Raw genomic sequence first — 18,844 nt, forward strand, 5'->3', positions numbered from 1 at the left:
TATTTTACTGAATAGTAATGACTTGATCCATCAACGTTTTACAAGTTTGCATGTAAAAACGAATGACACATGTTTTCTCGCCGTCATTATTTCATCTACTACACTGACAGTGTTGGCAGCATATAGGATACAGCCATATAAATGTTCTTAAAATTTCCTAGCGCTTGATATAGAACGGCATGCACTGCGGATCCTACTCCCTGGTTCGCTCAGCAATCCAACTTAAACTGAGCTTACTTGGCTCGAAGACTGTAGCAAGCACCGAGAAAAGTGACAACAATAGGGCTCCAAAAGTTCAAGAATATATATACTATAAACTTTTAGTGGACTGTTGAAGGCAGATTCTGTAGTAACAAATTAGTAGGGCAACCTCATTCCCATTCCTATTAACTCTATATCTATCATGAAGAGTATGAATGACGGTTCAACAATGACGGCATCGCCGTTGCAGTTACATCTTGTGTAAAATAAAATTAATAGTTGCAAAACTAGACACCCGTTATCTACCTGTCACTGTTAGAGGCAAACTAAAAAGGGTAGAACAGCTGATCCCATCTTCTCTATGTACATCAACTTTCAGCAGCAGATGCAGCTCTGGCAGGCGCGAGATGGTCGAGCTCAGACACCGGTGCTGTAGAATTGATCTTCATATGTTAAGTCTGTACAGCAACATGCTTGTTAATTCTTCAGAACTTCGACCAGTAGCCTCCAGATTCGTTGCCAAAAAATTGTTGGCCACAGGCTGCTGCAACTGTTAACCCACTTGTTTCTTATCAGCGTTGCCAATTCTACAGCTGGACACCTGCACCCTTGAGCGCGGCAGTCACGGTAGCAGAGGCCTCCTCGAGAGTTCTTGCCTTCTTCACAGTATTGAATGCCTCTACGATGTCACCTTCCTGCCATTCATCGAAGTCATCTACACCAATACCACACTCTAGCCCAGCACCAACCTAGTGGAAAGGAAAATTCCAGTTCACATTGTTAGCACTGGTTGTAGTCTCACAGTACAAACAGAGGATGCATGAACATAACACAAAGTAATGCTGTATCACTAAGATAATTAGTTTTCCCTGTTCAGAAAGTAATTTTTGTTTGTTCAAGACAAGATGAAATGTGCATCTTCGATTTGCTTATTAACCAGGAAGTGAACTGCAGTACAAAGATTTGAAGACTCAAGCGTAAATTCCATACCTCCTTTACAGCTTCTTTTACCCTTCTCAAGGAATCAAGCGAACCCACATATACTTCTTTCCCTTTGCGGAGAACCCGAACATTACAATCTTGAACAACTTTTCCTGTAGTAATCATGCAGCCTGCCACCTTTCCACTGCCACTACTAAAAACAGCTCGAACTTTTGCAGAACCAATTGGTACTTCCTCCTGGAGAAGAAACATGTATTCAGGATAAACAAAAAAGTAGCTCACTAAAGTTACTCAGTCTTTACAAAACAGAAAAACTCCCAGTTAGAATCCTAATGGAGAAATTAATGAATACTCATTTAATTGAAAGGACGAAGGATCTATCAACTTTGGAAAGATGTTGAACTACAATTAATGATGACAGTTTATGGACTTCTTTCGGTCAACTGATTTAAAGTCCCAAAAGTGTCTGTTACCTCAGCAGGTTCAAGAAGACCTTCCATGGCATTCCGTAAATCATCAATCAAATCGTAGATCACTTTGTACAGACGAATTTCAACACTTTTCTTCTTAGCATAGTTTTTAACTGATCCTGGTGCTCTGACATTAAAGCCAAATATAATTCCTTCTGAAGCAACAGCCAGATCAACATCGCTAACACTCACATCTCCTGGAGCTTGAAGGAGGAACCTCAGAGAGACATTTTCTTGTGGTAGAGCTTGGATGGCTTGCCTAATGGCCTCGATTGTACCCTATGTATCAATCGTTAGTATTTTCAGAAAGAAAGAGCCATTATTATAAACAAAATCTTTACATGTATCACCACTACCTGAAAATCAACTTTAAGGATAACATTTAGCTCATGTGTATCAATTCCAGTTTGCTTCGCAGATGAAACCGATGCTGCAATAGATGAAAGCGTGACTTTTCCTTCCCCAGCTTTTGCATATATCCTTTCTAGGCGCAGTGCTTCAGCACGCTCATTCGCCCTTTCACGTGCAACATCAAGGTTGTCAACAACCTCAAATTCATCGCCGGCAAGGGGAACATTATTGAGGCCAATAACCTATCAAGAGTTTTTGATAAAAAATCAGGATGCTTATATCACTGGTGTTCCATGAGCGTTCAACCATTGGTTAAAGCAAAAGGAATCATCCTTTGAAGGTATAATGCAAGCTTGAAACACATAGCTACTATTTTCATTTTGTCACACTGCTTTGGAGAATCCATGACTGACACAGCGAATTTCTAAAGTCCAGGCTTATCCACTTGAAATCTATAGTTTTTTTTTCAGGAACAGTGGGGGAGCCCCCTACCTGATTTTATAATATGTACTGAGGTGTAATTCATAACAAATCTGGCATTTAGTCCTCAATAAAAAAAACAATTAATGCAGAAAAATAAAGCAGAGTAATCATGGTGATATATGTCAGTTGTCAAGATCCAGTTTTGTTGTTCCAATAACCTTATTTTAATAAAGGAGAAACATTCGGTGCATTCTCAATTTCTCATAGTATAACTTTACATGACTCATATTCACAAGAGCTAATGTATATTTTGCAGCAAAAGCAGGACAATGCAATTCCAGTATAAATCTTTTGACATAAAACATAAATATGTTAGAATAAGGAGAAAGTAGGAAGGAATCACAGAAGAGAAAATTGAAGAAAATAGGGAAGGAAAAACCTGCACGGCATTGGATGGTCCTGCTTTGTCAACGAGCTTCCCACGGTCATCATACAATGCACGGATCTGTCATAACATAGGTGTGATGTTATATACCAATCAATCCACAAATATATGTGTTAGATTATGTTTTCCTAATGCTACATTGTATTCTTGACATATTAACAAATGCAACGAATAAGGATATAGGAGACCAACCTTTCCATAAGCTTCACCACACACAATAATATCAGCTTTGTTTAGGGTTCCATTCTGAACAACTAAGGTAGCAAGAGGCCCTTTGGCCTTGTCAAGGCATGCTTCAATAACAGTGCCCTTCGCATTTCTATGTGGATTGGCCTTTAATTCTTGCAACTTCAAATTTGCAACAAAAGAAAAGGTCAAAAAAGAACTTAATAGATTGCTGGAAAACATTGCGCAAACAGAAACGTACCTCTGCAACAAGCATGACAGTCTCTAGAAGTTCATCAACATTGTCCCCAGTAAGAGCACTTATCTGGTAGATATAAAATAAAATGGCTCAAATAGGTAATAAGATGCTATACTATTGAACTACTGCTTTAAAATTGGCACAATCAGCAACCTGAATCATTGGGGTATCACCACCCCACATTTCTGGCATTAGCCCAATTTGGGAAAGCTCTTGCATAACTCGTTCTGCATTAACTCCCTCCTTGTCTATCTGCTTCCATGTGAGTTCAATGAATTCTAAGAAGGGGCTTGTAACAATTTATACCAATGGATGGAATAAAAGGAAATGATTTGAAAACAGACCTTGTTTATTGCTATTATAATTGGCACTCCGGCTGCCCTTGCATGTGCAATTGCCTCACTTGTTTGTGGCTGAACACCATCATCCGCAGCAACAACAACAATACAGATATCAGTTACTCTAGCTCCTCTAGCTCTCATTGCACCAAATGCCTGACATATCAAAGAATTAAGAATGGCAATGTCATATGCATAAATGTACATACAACAGAAAGGGTGAAGTGTGGACTACATGACAACAGAAGTTATATTTATATACCTCATGTCCTGGAGTATCCAGAAAAATACAGGCTTGAGGGTTTCCATCTACTGGTACAAGAACCTGATATGCTCCAATCCCTTGTGTAATACCACCAGCTTCAGATGCCACCACCTGTAAGGAACTTGGGTTATATCAATGATTGCTGAGATTAGGAATTTTATTCAAAAATAAAAAATACAAAAACCTCCATATATCACTGACAGAAGTAACACATCAAAGATAAGCTATTATAAGTTTACCTTGCTCTTGCGTATATAATCCAACAGAGTTGTCTGCAAACAAAAAATAGCAGTGTCATACAACCAATACTTTAGAAAAGTCGAGAGTTCCAAAACGTAGCATCAAACTTGGTACCTTCCCATGATCAACATGTCCCATGATAGTCACAATGGGAGGTCTCACTTCCAATTTATCCAAATCTTCCTCATCAAGGAACTCCTTCTTCTTCGCCATTTCCTCCACTTTCACAGGACCACTTTCTAGTACTTCAACATCATATTCCATGCAAACCATCTTAACCAAATCTTTATCCAGAGTCTGAACATTGTCAAGCATAACTCCTCTCACCGATAAGAATCGTAAAATTTCTGATTCACTAACTGCCAAGTCATATGCCAAGTCCTCAATCAGCATACCTTCTTCACCAACTTCAAGGATCTCAACTCTGACTGGCTCTTCAGCTTGCATAGCCTCTAGCCTTGCAGCCCGGCGTTTTGCCTTGCTCCACCTCCTACCCTTGCGCACTGCAACACCAGAAATTGGCACATCAGCAGTATCCTCATCAACTAATCCATCATCATTGGGCATACGTCGCCGGGAACCAGCTTGTGTGTCTGGTTTTTTGCGACGATCAACTCTGACTTTTGCTGGTGGGCGTCGCACTGGTTTTAGAGGATCTAACAATTCCTCAGGTACAATCGGATCAACTGCTGCCCTCTTGGAAGCAAATTTATCAATAAGGATGGGTCCCTTTTTCTCCTTTGATGTATCGGACTTGACAGGCCGACGAGGAGGCGGTGCTACAGAAGGTTTAGATAGTAGCGGAGGGGCAGGTTTCGGTGGAGATGACACTGAAGGTTTAGCCACAGGTATAGACTGACTCCTACTTTCAGTTCGTGGTTGCTCTCTAATGACCTTACGTACAGTTGGCACAGGGTTCCCCTTCCGCCATACACTCTTTAGTGTTTTGGTCTTCCTCGAATTCCCACCTTCCTCCACTAATGTTGGTCCTGGGCCATTACTCGAAACATTATTCTGCCTTGAACTAAGGTTGCCACCATCTGCATTACCAAAGCTCGAGGCCTCAAGCTTCTCCGCCTTCTCCAATACAGCGTCCAATGACTCCCTGACCTTCTCTCTGTCATCTAAAGTTGCCCCTGATGACTTCTGATCAAGCAGTGATGCTGTTTTCATGCTCTCCGGTGGTCCATTTGACTGGACTGGCTTCTGTGGTGGTACTGGCTTCTGTGGCGGCTTCAGAAGCAGATCACTGTCACCATCAGCCTTCACACTGACACTCCCTCTTGACGAGAACTGAACACCCTTCTCCTCAATCAGATTAGTGATGACCATACACCTGCAAAGCCTCCCAGGCTCATACTGCCACCGCCTTATGCCGTCGAACCCCGTGAAGCTGATCCTTGTGACCAAGTGCGCCCTCCTTGCAGCAGCAGCAGCCGGGAGTGGGCCAGACCTCCCATTGCTTCCGAGGTTGGTGACGGAAGCAGGAGATGCCATGGCAATATACTCTTAGCAATACTGCCTTGCACTCATAAATGTTGAGAACACAAGGTGTTTGATAGCAGGGCTACCTGTTGGAGAATCAAATACAAAATCAAATTGTGTAACAAAATTCAAGCTCAGTTAACAGCCCCAGAATAAAATGCGTGGCTAGGAAATTTCAATTCCAAGAGAATCAGCGGAAAGACCAAAATTTGAATCAGTAATCGAACTCAGTGAACACACCAGATAAATATCCTTTCTCCTAAATGCTTGTTTGCGAGCGAGCAGTATTTAGCTTATGGACTGCACACACTGGACGACAAGGAAAAAATGTGAAAAAAAAAAGAAAAAAATAAAGAGGCCGGTTGGGCGGTGCAGGTGGCGTGGGCGGCGCCCGGAGAAGAGAAGGCGGCGTTGCGACGCGGGAGCCAGCGGGAGGCGGGGGAGCTCGAGCCGGAGACGGAGAAGATGCTGGGATTAGCGGTGGCTGCGGTCGCGGCCTCGCGGGCGGCGGCGAGGGCGGCGACGCCTGACTGCCCGAGCCGGGCGGGCAAGCGGCGGCGGCAGCGGGGGAGCGTGGTGGAGGGAAGAAGATAAGAGGAGGTGAAGATTAGCATGCGTGGGCGTTTCCGCTTGCACGCGCACGCGCTAGTTGAGTTCGGGGTGCAGGGTGCTCGTTCCGCGCACCAGGAACGGAAGGGAAAGGGCGGCGTACCTAGTGGACGATCGTCGCCGGCCAAGCGCAGATGAAACCTCGCCCAGCGCCGCTGCCGCCGGCAAGGAACCGGGACGTGAACCACTACGGATTGGGGAAGTGTCCTTGTTCCCGAAAAACTATCGGGAGAAGGCTCTCCCGATTGGCTTATCGCGAGGGCCACGCCAGAGAAATGGGGGCAGCCGCGGCAGGCTTGAATGGGTGGTGATAAGGTGGCACGCCGGAGAGCCACTCAGCATATCTGCCGTGGTTGCTTTCTGGCCTGGACTTTTTTTGGTTTTTTTTGTTGGAATAAGTGAATTCACAGTAATACTGGACCAGATTGTATGCGTGTTAGGAGTACACTTTAATTTTCAGTGAATTATTAGATCGTTACAAAGTATTCGGTGAACTAGATCATCAACGATCATTTAGTGAACTATAGTAATTGCGAATCAAACACAATATCATTGAGTTAAACATAACGAACTAGTCACGAATTATTCGTGTTCATCAATGTTACTATTAGATTATCATTACGAAAATAAGCATCATCAATGTAGTGATTAGTTCATCACCATTACCAAAATAAGGATCGTCCGGTAGCATTGTGTTATATTGTGTGTTAGGCAGTGTCAACCACCGGAATATACGTTGAAGTCCTGTGTGGACTAGCAGATGATCCAATGACACTGCTGTGATTTGAAGTCGGGCACGCTTGCTAGAGTGCACAGAATAATCTAATCGCATCTTAATGAGCAGTGGCAAAGCTAAGCAAATTAAAGGGAGGGTGTGCTATCTCGTAGGTGTGAACAGTGAAATTTTGATTATAATACTGGTTTTTCAATTTTTTGTGGGTGCATCTAGCTACAAACATAACTTTACCACTATTAGGGGTGTTTAGGACTGTTCCACGAACTCTGCTCCACAAGCTCCACCGTGGAGCAGCTTCACAAAAACCTGGAGTTTGTAGAGCACCCATAACCCCACCTTTTTTCCTCGAACAGAGTGCGTGGAGCTGAAACTGTTTGACAAAAAACGAGGAGCGGGGCTGAAAATGTGGAGCGAAGCTATCGATGCGAAAAGTGACCAACACGTAAGTATTTATAGTTTTGCCGTACGTTGTGATCGGATGTGGCCTATTACTCAATAACATATGGTTTATACTGGTTCAGGCAACGTGCCCTACATCTAGTTTGAGTTGCTCGGTGACTTTATTTCTGAGCCCAAGTGCTCGAAGTTTGCTGGGGGGTTACAAACGAGATGGAGTAAGATGGGGGGTATCAGAGGTCCGGTCGGACTCCGAACCGAATGGCAAGAGTGACGGGAGCCCCAACGTGCGCTAAGTGTTCGAGCATATGCTCTGTTTGGCCTTAGAGTTCTAGAGCCAAGCAGAGAGAATCGGAATGATCCGTGTGTTGTTTGTCGAAGTCGTTCGAATCGATCATCCCCGTTTTGGAGAGAGCGCATCCCCTTTTATAGATGAAGGGGGTGACTTTACAAGAGAGAGTGTAAGAGAAAGAGTGTGTGTGCTACCTAATCTTGTTGCCCATGACGTCGGGTACAAGGTGGTTTTGTCGACGCCCACAATACTATTGATGGCTGGATGCATATGGTCGGTTCCACGACGTTCTTCTGGTATGGCAAATGCCGACGCCTACCATACTATAGGTCAAATGTCGATGCCCACAACACTATTGGTGTTCGGGCATGTCTGGAAGGTTATAAAGTACCCTTCTGACATGACCTAACAGTATTGTCCTGCAGGTGTGCAGGGTATGGTCCTTGATATTGCGGTTGACTGGAGCGCCCTGTCTTACTTGCTCTGTCCGTTTTCTAGGTCTTCACCGAGCGGGCGTCCCCGGTCGGTCGTTCCCCAGTCGGCTCCGGCCTCCTGATCGGAGAAGAGCTGTGTCGGTGTTTCGTACGAGCACCGGCAAGTAAATTTATAGTAATGCGCGTTGGGCTCGGATGGTGCACTAAAGTACATAAGATTTATACTGGTTCGGGCCGAATGTCCCTACGTCTAGTTTGTTGCTGCTCGTGTTATTAGCACCGTAAACGGTCTGTAGTAAGGGGTACAAACGATAGAGAGAGGGACTGGTCCCAAGTCTCTGATGGAAGGGTCGAAAGGAGGTCAAGAGCTTCCTTGCCGCTTGACTGTGTGTATGTGTGTGTTCTTGTATTGTTTGGTCAAAAGTTGTTTTTCCTTTATGGGAGAAGCGTGTAACACCTCGGGTGTTAGCCTTGCATAACTTGACTTGTATAACATGAGCATGAGCATCAAGCATTCATAAATCATCATTTACAATTGAAACATCTGATCGAAACATATGAAACATTGCTTGTTATCTCGTGTTTCTTGGAACATATGCATATGATCATGTGCAAATGAAGGCAAGTGGGTAATGTTGGTCACTAAAACACTTTAGCTACACTTAGGTTAACAAAAGGAACCTTGTTCATGAAGGCCACATTTCATGATCAAGCACTTAAGTAATATTTCATGTGTTGACCGGGATAGCTATATGAGTGACTACTACATGAAATGCTTAAATGACCTTGCAAATTGCTCAAACATGCTTAGGATATCATTAGGAACAACTTTGGTATTTAGTGCTAAGGCTAGTTTGGTCATTTAGTCAAGGTTTGAGTATGTACCATGATTTCAAAGTGACATGTTTGACTAAAGTTGAACTAGGTGTTAGAGACCTTGCATGGAGGAGTTCACTAAGGCAAAGTTGTAGTGTTTGACATAAGGAACAACTTTTATTTTTATGTCATGGACTGATTTAGCTTCTAACATGTTTGAATTGGACTCACAAAAATCAGCTTTTCACTGTTTTCAACACTTCCAAAAATTTTCTAAGTGTTTGCTCGACTGACAGCCTGACAAGCCGAACTTGATCATAATTTTACTCCATTTCTGTTGAGAATTAGAGCGTGATCCTTGAACGAAAGTTGAAGCTGGTACATAGGGCTAGGATTTTTGTTAATACGGTTTACGAGTTGGAGCCACGGGTTAGCAGTTAAATCGATTGGAAAACTCGTCGTCAGGCACTGCATCGGGCGACTGACGAACTAAATCGCGACGTTCAATGGCCGACCGGTTTCAGAACCCGCGCGCCGCGTGTCCCTGGCGACGGCCGCGCGTCGCCTCTGCTCTGCCCAGCCAGGCCACGACGCGCCCGAGCGCGGCTTTAACGTCGCCAGCACCCGCCCGAGCCATTCCACGCCTCCATTTGCTTCGCCTCGGCCTTTCTTCATCGCCGCAGCAGCAGCCGAGCTCCCGCTGCTCCGCCGTCGCCATAACCGTGCTCGAGCTCACGCCTAGCCACTCCAGCACCACCACCAAAGCTTCACCGTCTTCTCAGCGATCCACTGCTCCCTCCCGTGCTCGCTGACCAAGCTTGGTAAGCCGCAGCAACACACACGCTCTCGCCGGAGTTCGCCGCCGTGTTCCGTCGTAGTGGCCACACCGTTGTAGTCTACCATTCTCCGCGATAGCTGGTGCGCTAGGTCCACCGTAGTACCCTGGTGCTCGTCCGAGCCTTAGATCGCGCCACCGAGGTCATCACCGGCGTTTTGCCGTGGTCCAGCTCCGCCGTTCCGCCATGGCCGCCGCCGTCAGCTCTAGGGTCGGCAATAGGTCCGGCCATGCGGCTCAGTAGGTTCGCCTGGTCATGTAGGTCATACCGTGATGACCTCACCGCCGGCGAAGCTCACCGTCGACGAGCCGCAGCCGCGCAGTGCCCAGCAGCGCCGCTGCTCTGCTCCGTGTCACTGACGCGTGGGGTCCCCTGACCAGCGGGTCCCACCAGTCAGCGACTCATTGTTTGAAGGCTAACTCATTTGATTCCAGTTTTTGATTTATTTTGTGAATTTTGTATCTTCATTTTGGTAGCTCCTAAAATTTTGAAATAAATATGATTGTGTTGCTTAGGAAGTGTAGTATTTAAGAAAAATATATTCTTGGGTTCAACAGTAGAAATTTCTGGAGATTTAAATAGGGATTTGAAATGTGCTTTTGAATGCATTCAAATTTGTTTATTTTATATCTAGAGTTCCTGTGCTCCAAAAATTATGAAATTTTTGTGGTAAGCTAGTCTTAGCATATGTGAACTCTGGTAAAAATTTGAGGACCATTGCATGTGTAGATCTATAGTTATAGATTTTTTTTATAAATAGTTAATCCTTGCATGAATTTTTATAAATTAATTATGAGTCCAAAATTCATGAAATTTGTTGGAGATAATCCTAGTACCTTATGAATGTTAAGAAAAATAAGAAATCTGTTGCTTGACACTTTTCAATAGGATTTTCCATTTATGCTATTTCAAGCCTTGCTTCCTTATCATTTTTGTATAGAATGTTCTACTTAGTAAAATGACATGAAATTTTTATAGTAGTCCTTTGATAGCATTAGTAAGACTCTGTAAATTTTTGAGAATTTATTAAGCACATCTGATATATAATTATTATTTAACCTAGATATCTAAATAAAATAATAAAGGCAATTTAATAAATAGTTTGGGCTTCACCATTATATCATCTTAACTGTATTTGGTATGCTTAAACTGTTAGTAGGTTCTAGTTTGTCAAATGTTGAATGATTACATAAAGTAGAAGTATTCTTACTTTATATTGCATGTTAAATCATTTCCGGACTGATTCTAGAGTGTGAGGAGTTACATGTTGAAACTGATGTAGACTGTAAAAATGGTTAATAACAAAGTTGTAGAGAATTTGATAAGCTTTCCAGAAAGTCCTAGATCACTGTTTTTGGATTTGTAGAACTCCAGTTATGAGTGAAACATGTAGCTACTGTTTGTGGCATAGTCGATGCATTGTAGAAGTAGTTAAGTAGTAATCGAGAAGAGATATGCACCTACTCAAACAACGTGATGCACTTGTTAACATATATGCATTCGTAATACTTATACCATACTCATGCATCTAGGATCAGAGGAAGAGATCACGTTGCTGGAATTCGAAGAAGCAGAGGAAGGGAACCCGCAGGAGGATCCGCAAGCCGCAGCTCCCGAAGGCGTGGAGCAGAACCCTGAAGAGCTTCCGGAGTGCCCTGATCATCGCCCTACTTCCTTTCTACGAGGCAAGCCCCGGAGCATTATAAGTCTCCCAGTAATTTACAAATGTTTACTTACGTATTTATGATTGATGCATTAGGTTATAAGAGTTGAATGAAACTACTTGATGCATGTACATTCCTTGTCCAGATATTACACCTTTAACCGGTATAGGTCCAGGATCGAATATATATGCTTAGCCATGCTTAGACCGGTAGAAGTCAGGTGATGTCCTGTCACCTACGAGATATAGGTGGATACCGGAGCACGGTTGGCTATATCTGCTATCGTGGAACAGAACCATGAGGTAAAAGTAAATTGAGACCGGACGGGAAGTCGATAGGGAAGCAACAAGGCATGGAGGTCTTGGGTGTGGACTTATCCCCGTCTGTGTCGATTAAGGACCGTACCGTTGTTGGCGCTTCTGACAAGATTGAACGCATGCCTCTCACTTAGCTGGCCGGATAACTCGTTCCGACCGCGAAGCCGAGTAATTCAACTCAGGCCGGGAACCGTTCTGTTGTGCGCTCCTTCCGGGGAACGATCAGACTGAGCCCAAGGGCAGGTTTGGCCTGAGCATCCTGGCATCTGGTGTTCCAGATTGTGCGGCGCGGTACCGACCCGCGAAATGTGTACCTGAGTTGTACCAAAGGTGACCTAAGACTATCGTGTCTGGTAGATCTGGGTTGGTGTTAGGAATAAATTCCCAGCTGGTTGAAATCGATTCGAATCGCCGTCTCTCCCGGATAGTGAGAAACTTGACTAGTCCCAACATCGTAGCAGCTATATTATGAAACATGATGGTTCAGATGAATATGGAATTACAATACCTGCTATGGTTACTATTGTATGCTTCTAAATGATATACCACATGTTTGGCACAGGATAGTTGCTAATCTAGAAATGGATAGTTATACTTAACTTGATAAAGGAATCATAATTGTACAACGGGTAATTGCCTTTTACGCAAAATGTTGTCAAGTTACGTCCACTTATACAGCCTTGCATAATCCTTGGAGTCATTTTATTTCTGGTTCATGACGGGTAAGTCTAGCTGAGTACCTTCTCGTACTCAGGGTTTATTTTCCCATTGTTGCAGATGGCACTGTGTATCATGGTTATTGCAAGAGTTGCTTCTATCCCGCTGTGGATGAGGAGTAAGCCTTGGGCAGGCTTCTTTAGTAATTCCTATCTTTGCTTTTGTGGACCGTGATCTGGCTTGGCACTGTATCAAACTACGTTGGAACTTTATCTTCGAACTTATTTGCTTCCGCTTTAATTATCAAACTCGGTTTGTAATAACTTTTTATTCGTACTCTGATGATGAAAAGTATCTGTGAACTTTATGTAATATGTGGCATGTATGTTGAATCCTATACGATCTTGGTTGTTGTAAATCGTTTATCGAGACCCGTCGTGGTACTCGACGGACTACCGGGTTTATATGGGTTCAAGTATGACAGTGCGACCGCTTGCGGATTGCCATTGTACTTGTATTCTTATAAATTGGTCGGTTCTGCGACAAAGCGCCTCCCCTTTTATAGATGAAGGGGCTGGCTTTACAAGGATGAGGGCTTTATCTAATCTTGTGGTTCACGTCTACCCGGCCTGGTCCTTCATTCTGATGAGTGTGAAGGAAGATAAGTGCCTACAACACTGTTGATGTCTCTGTGGAATGTCAGGTTGATCATAGAATGATGCCTTGCGTAGGGTATGGGTTGTAATACAGTGGTTTTGACTTATTAGCCTCTCCCAGCCTTGCTCCGCACGTCTTCTGGTTCCTGTGAGTCTTCGTCGAAGGGACGAGGGGTCAGGTCCAGAGTAACGCCGTGGTCAAGGCCTTCCGACTTGGCAGACCTAAGGGGTCGGGAAGCGGACGCCGCTCCCTCGGGTCCATAGCGTGGTGACGGAATATCCGCCGTTCATGGAGATAGCAAATCCTTTTCTGGAGCGTAGCGGTTGTCGTATATCTTCATTGGGTTCCGTGTCCTAGGACTGAAGGCGGCGCCTACAACTCTACAGGGCGAGGAGCATGCACCTGTACAACCTTTCGAGCTCTGCGGTGCCCGAAAGGGTCTAAAGCACATGTCCCGTCATCCCCTGGCAGTACTTTTCCTGCCAGGGCGTAGGGTATGGTTCTTGGAGCCATGGTTGACCCAAACGTCTTGTCCTGCCCTGTCCCTATCATCTTGAGGGAATGGGGAGAAGTTGTCAGGTAAGGTGAATCCAACCTTTAGATATGGAGCAGGGTGAGGCTCGTTCCTTGCCGCCGGGCAAAACGGAGACCAATCCCTATCTCTTGGGCGAGACCGACCCTACCCTTCGGGGTCGGGCGAGGCGGAATCTATCCCTCAGCCCTCGGGCGAGACTGAGCCCGCCCTAAAGGCGTCGGGCGAGACGGAGACTAGCCCTGAGCCTTCGGGCGAGGCAGAGCCACCTCAAAGGCGTCGGGTGAGTCGAAGTCTATCCCTCGGCCCTCGGGCGAGACCGAGCCCGCCCCAAAGGCGTCGGGCGAGATGGAGACTAGCCCTGAGCCCTTGGGCGAGGCAAAGCCACCTCAAAGGTGTTGGGCGAGTCGGAGTCTATCCCTCGGCCCTCGGACGAGACCGAGCCCGCCCCAAAGGCGTCGGGCGAGACAGAGACTAACCCTGAGCCCTCGGGCGAGGCAGAGCTATCTCAAAAGGCGTCGGGTGAGGCGGAACCAAACTCCTGTTATTCGAACAAGGGATGAAACGGTGCTCTTATGCGTCCAGAAGTTTTTAACGTTCGGTGGTTATTGGTTCCACCTTCTGGGGTACCCCGGTATTAGGTCCCCGATAGTAGCCCCCGAGCCTCTAGGTGATTCAAGTAGAACCGCCTGGAGGGTGTTTTTTGACTTCGTCGAAGTTACTTTGCCAGAGGGTGTGCACGAGCGCACACGATGGGTGTAGCCCCCGAGCCCCCGGGTGATTCGAGTAGAGTCGCCCGGGGGGTTGTATCGGTCCCTTCGCGGGTAAGGCTGAAGGACTTAGTTTTTCATCAACTGGATGTTTTTCCGAGAGGGTCGTGGCATCCCGTTCGTGGGGAACTCATTCAGAGCTGACCTAACTGGTGCTTGTGCCCTTGATTTCGGATCGTTCGCGGACCCTTCCTCAGTTGGGCCGGCCGCCGAGCTTCTGGGCCCTAGGTGGGCCAGAGAGAAAAAAGGGCCTTCGTGGCTTGCGTTTCCCAAGTGGGTAGAGAGTCCGGATTCACCTGGGGAAGGTGAACCGTCCACTGTGATTTTTGGGGTGAGAGGATAGGGACTGCGGGCGCGTGTCCCGCGACGTGATGCGGTGGTGAGCGTGGCAGTCCCGGAGATCGAGGCGGTCGGTTGCCCTTCTCGCGTCCGTCGCCCCCTATAAAACCATGGGGTTCGCCCCCAAGGTTCCGTATTTCGCTCCCCTGCCTTTGCGTTCTGAAACATCCACTGCCAATCTCCCCAGCCTCCTACGCCCGTATCGCCACCATCGACCGGCTTGTGCTCGTGTTGCAGCCGCCGTCAAGCTCGCGCCTGCCCTCCTTCCCCATTGCTTTAATGGAGTTGTGGGGCAGATCTAGCATCACCTCACGACGTTTGGAGGGCCTCGTCTGCTGTGGCCTTCTCCACCCACTGTCCACCGTCCAGGAGTGGCTGCTACCTGGTGACGAGGGTGAGCCGGTGCCGCCCGAAGGGTATGTTGTCTCTTTTGCCATCTTTCATGAGCGGGGATTCGCGGTTCCCGCGCATAGATTCCTTCGGGGGCTGTTGGATTATTACGAGGTGGAGCTGCAGCATCTAACTCCCAATGGGATTCAACACATGGCAGCGTTTGTTGCCCTGTGCGAGGGTTTCCTGGGGATCGATCCCCATTTTGATCTGTGGTGATATTTCTTTAACATTAGTTTATCGAAGAGGAAGATTGGGGGGAAAGATGTGAACGCGCCGATGGGATGTGCCAGCATTCATCTACGCCATACCCGGTCGAGGGGTTACCCATACATGCATCTAGCAACATCCAACAAGGGATGGCACTCGCAGTGGTTTTATGTTAGGGATGATGTGAGTGCCACCCTACCGAGGTACACTGGACGCCTTATTGTAGATGCTCTGGAGTCGTGGAGCTGGGGTGTCCAGTCCAAAGACAAGAAACACCTCTCCGACCTTCTCTCTGCCCTCCAAGCCCTGAAGGATCGGGGTGTAAAGGGGACGGGGATTATCGGCGCCTATCATGCGAGGAGGGTGGTGCCACTGATGGCGCGCGTGCTTCCCCTGCATCAGATGATGCCCGGGATGTCGTTCGAGGGGACGACGCTTGTTGACGAGGCGCTCCCTTTCTCGGAAGTGGCGCAACGCATTAGGGAGGCGACGGAGCCGACGAAGGATTCCACAAGCAGGGTCCTCAACATTGTGTATCCGGTGCCCGAACATCCCACAATGCGGCCGGAGCCTGGGTTCTTTGAATTCGTAAGCCTTCTTCTCTCATGCTCTTTTCTTTTTTCTGAATCTCTATTTTTTGATACTTGCCTTCGTGACATTGGAACCAGCCGAGGGGGCTAGTCTTCAAGGACAGTCCGGTTCCGCTGCCCAAGGACAAGGCCATGGCGGCGGCGAATTGACTCGCGGCCGAGCAGGACAAGAAAGCAAGAGAGCAGATGAAGAAGGCGAAACGACTGAAGTAGGAGGCATGGGATCGGGGAGAGGATGTGAGCAGTGAGGATGAAGACGACGACGATGATGATGATGATGAGGTAGCCGTCAGCGTGGATTGGGACGTCCTGGAGGACGAGGACACTCTGACAAGTGGCCACCCGTCCATGCAGGGACCCTTCCCGTTCCACGCGGAGGGAAGTGAATCAGTGAGGTCGGTGGAGGCCGGTGAGTCCGCCGCTCCGCACGGGTGCCGATCGAGGACCGGTGGATGGAGGAAAGCGGGCCTGCCACTGCCGACCCCGAAGCGACAGGGGAGGGGAGTGGCTCTGGTGCCGCGCCCCATGAGACGATGGAGGGGAGCGGCTCTGGTGCTGCGCCCCACGAGGTGAGCCCCCCTGCCCCGGAGCAAGAGGTAGGCTCGAAACGGTCTCGCCCAGATGAGTCAGGGCAGGGATCTGGGGAACCGTCCCCAAAACGCTTCCGCCGGCCGAGGACGTCAACGTGAGCTACTGATTCCCCTGTTTTCATCCTTTTTCCATTTCTATTTTGATCTAATGATTAATACCTTTGTGTAGGTTCTTGCGGACAGGTCACCCCCTAGGGCTGGCACCCAAGAAGAGTCTCGCCATTCAAGTGGGACAGATGGCGTCGCCTAGCGTCACCCCTATTTTGGGCGGGAGTGATGCCGACGTTGGATCTGCGTTGGCCAACCTGACGGCGTCTATGGTGGCACCCACGCCCGCGGAGGTTACTTAGCAGGCGGCCTCCTCCATGGCGGACATGGTACAGCCGGCCGAGGGCCGCATACCGCCGGTGGAGGTGGTCGTGACCGCGCCAAGCCAGGATCAGCCGGGCGCAGTCGTGGTGGCGCTCGAGGGCGTAGTGCAATCCGCGCCACCGGGGGCCCAGGTGGATCCGCCCGTGGCGCTCGAAGTGGCCCAGACGGAGGAGGGTCCAGTCGGAGGGTCCTCGAGTGCGGCGGTGGTGCCGCATAGGGTCAGGAGGGAGCCGCCCCCGGCCCCTTTGTCTGGAGGAAGCCGCTCTCCCACGTGGGGGGAGCCGCCGCTTCAGTGGATGGCCGCCCAGGACCCGATGTCAGCTCTGTTCTCGCTCGATGATCATTCCGAGAGCATGGAGCGGGAGGGTCTTGACATCAGAATTTCGACCATGCTGGAGGCCCTGGACCAGGCTAGAGGAGCCCTGCGTGAAATTGTTGTTCCTACTACCCAGGTATTTGCTTGATTTTCTTCCTTCTTCGCATGTTTTTGTGTTTTCGCATTTTTGATACCAGTCTTCTTCCTCTTTAGGTTCTTGTTGCTCGTAGCCGGAATAAATCCCGATTCCTTCGCGAGCAGAAGACGGAGTGGGATCGCCTCTCCGAGGAGGCCCGGCTACGAGCAGACATGGTCGCACAGCTTGCTGCCACCCAGGAGCGGGAGGCCCAGGCGCATCAAGACGCGGAGGAGGCCCATGGGATGTTCGAGGATTTGTCGGCGAGGTCCAAGCTAGATGGGGAGGAGATCGCCAGGCTCTAAAAGGAGCGAGACGAGCTGCTGCAGAGGAATGCCGTGGCTAATGAGAAGGCCGGTGAAGTCCTGAAGGAGCTAGAGATGGAGCGGGACCTCCGGTGGAAGGCCGAGAGTAGGGCCACGACCCTTCAGTAGAAGGTGGACGAGGACGTCGAGGTGGTCCGCTCTCTCCGGGCGAAGCTCAGTGACGCGGTGAGCCGAAGGTTGAGCGCCGAAAACGTCTCCGTCAAGCTGGAAAAAGAGGCTGCCTATGCACGAAGGGCCCTTCAGGTTGAGAGCGATGAGCACGATCTTCTACAAGCTGCGGTCGGGGTGGTCCTTAATGCCCTGAAGGTGACGGAGCTGGTGGAGACCAGCCTGCTCACGGCTCGTGCCGTAGGTATCACGGCTCGGGTGGGCTAGCTTGAGGAGAGTGCCTTTCACGCCGGGATCACCTAGGCCTTCACTGTCGCCCATGCCCATTACAAGAAGGAAATCGACCTGAAGGTGATGAGCGAAGGTTTCCCATCCACCTATGAGGATGATGAGCTGGAGGAAATGGAGAAGATGGTTGCTCCCCTTGCGAAAAACCTGGCGGATAATCTGAAAGAGATGGTTCTCCCTTCGCGGGAGTAGTTAGTCGAATAATTTTGAGAACAACTTATATGTAATATGTGGACAAGTGTCGGTATTTTTCGAGTCTGGACGCGGTTTCGTGATTTTGCGTCGTAATTTCGTTTTGTTTGATTTTTTGCGATCTTACCAGTCTGTTCCCCCGAATCATGCCGCTGGTCTTGATGCGAGGAGATTGTTTCGAAAGAAAGAAAGAAAGGAGGTAGCCGTACCTTAACCGACCCCCTGCATTTGCTGGGGTCGGGGGTTACTGGAGATCGGAACTGTGGTTTTGGTGATAGGGTCGACGAAGTCCTTGGATGACATTGCAATATTCCTCGCCCTGTCTTCCAACAGAAATCCCCAACTAGGGATTCTATGGGCTCGGCAAGGTGGGGCCTTCGAACCTATGTCCCTGTATTAATTGGCTCGAGCCCCCGGGCCTTGTTAGGGTCTAATAGGGGTCGGCCATAATTTGCGTGTTACCCCGTCCTCGATTTTCACAATCGGAGGGGCTGAGTAAACGACACTTGCCTCGATGGCTTGAGTATCACGCTCAACGAGCTCACTAACGGGTACGTTCATGTGGAATCTAGGTCCATCATTTGCTGATGGGGTCGGTAGAGCCCTCTGGTGGCACTCCACAACTTCTTAACCCACCTCCCGGCAGATGCCCGAGCCGTTCGATAGGCTCAGGTGGCCCGATGGCCT

The 18,844-nt window shown here is 48.1% G+C and overlaps 1 protein-coding gene across 2 annotated transcripts; it reads right to left on the minus strand.

Moving 5' to 3' along the window:
* Window positions 1-294: 294 nt before the first annotated feature.
* LOC136515762 (translation initiation factor IF-2, chloroplastic-like) lies at window positions 295-6,481 on the minus strand. 2 transcript variants are annotated; one of them, XM_066509265.1, is made up of 13 exons: window positions 6,297-6,481; window positions 4,214-5,670; window positions 4,099-4,131; window positions 3,857-3,970; window positions 3,601-3,750; window positions 3,410-3,508; window positions 3,260-3,322; window positions 3,025-3,180; window positions 2,827-2,892; window positions 1,970-2,206; window positions 1,617-1,892; window positions 1,192-1,380; window positions 295-950 (listed from the first exon to the last, which is right to left on the minus strand). In XM_066509265.1, exons 2-13 carry the CDS (start codon window positions 5,594-5,596, stop codon window positions 789-791), a joined length of 2,928 nt encoding a protein of 975 aa, XP_066365362.1. In that variant the 5' UTR covers window positions 5,597-5,670; window positions 6,297-6,481; the 3' UTR covers window positions 295-788. The 2 variants fall into 2 exon arrangements, with proteins under 2 accessions (XP_066365362.1, XP_066365363.1); XM_066509266.1 differs by lacking the exon at window positions 3,410-3,508.
* Between the last annotated feature and the right edge of the window lie 12,363 nt (window positions 6,482-18,844).

The sequence above is a fragment of the Miscanthus floridulus genome, chromosome 17, assembly GCF_019320115.1.
Source record: "Miscanthus floridulus cultivar M001 chromosome 17, ASM1932011v1, whole genome shotgun sequence".
Taxonomy (NCBI): Eukaryota; Viridiplantae; Streptophyta; class Magnoliopsida; order Poales; family Poaceae; genus Miscanthus; species Miscanthus floridulus.

What these genes read in the sequence shown, in the direction of transcription:
- LOC136515762 (XM_066509265.1), bottom strand. Translation starts at nt 5,596, where the DNA reads ATGGCATCTCCTGCTTCCGTCACCAACCTCGGAAGCAATGGGAGGTCT. An exon ending in GACCATCCAATGCCGTGCAG is followed by an intron (nt 2,207 to 2,826) that starts GTTTTTCCTTCC and finishes AACTCTTGATAG; the next exon opens with GTTATTGGCCTCAATAATGT. An exon ending in GTCTTCTTGAACCTGCTGAG is followed by an intron (nt 1,381 to 1,616) that starts GTAACAGACACT and finishes TTTCTTCTCCAG; the next exon opens with GAGGAAGTACCAATTGGTTC.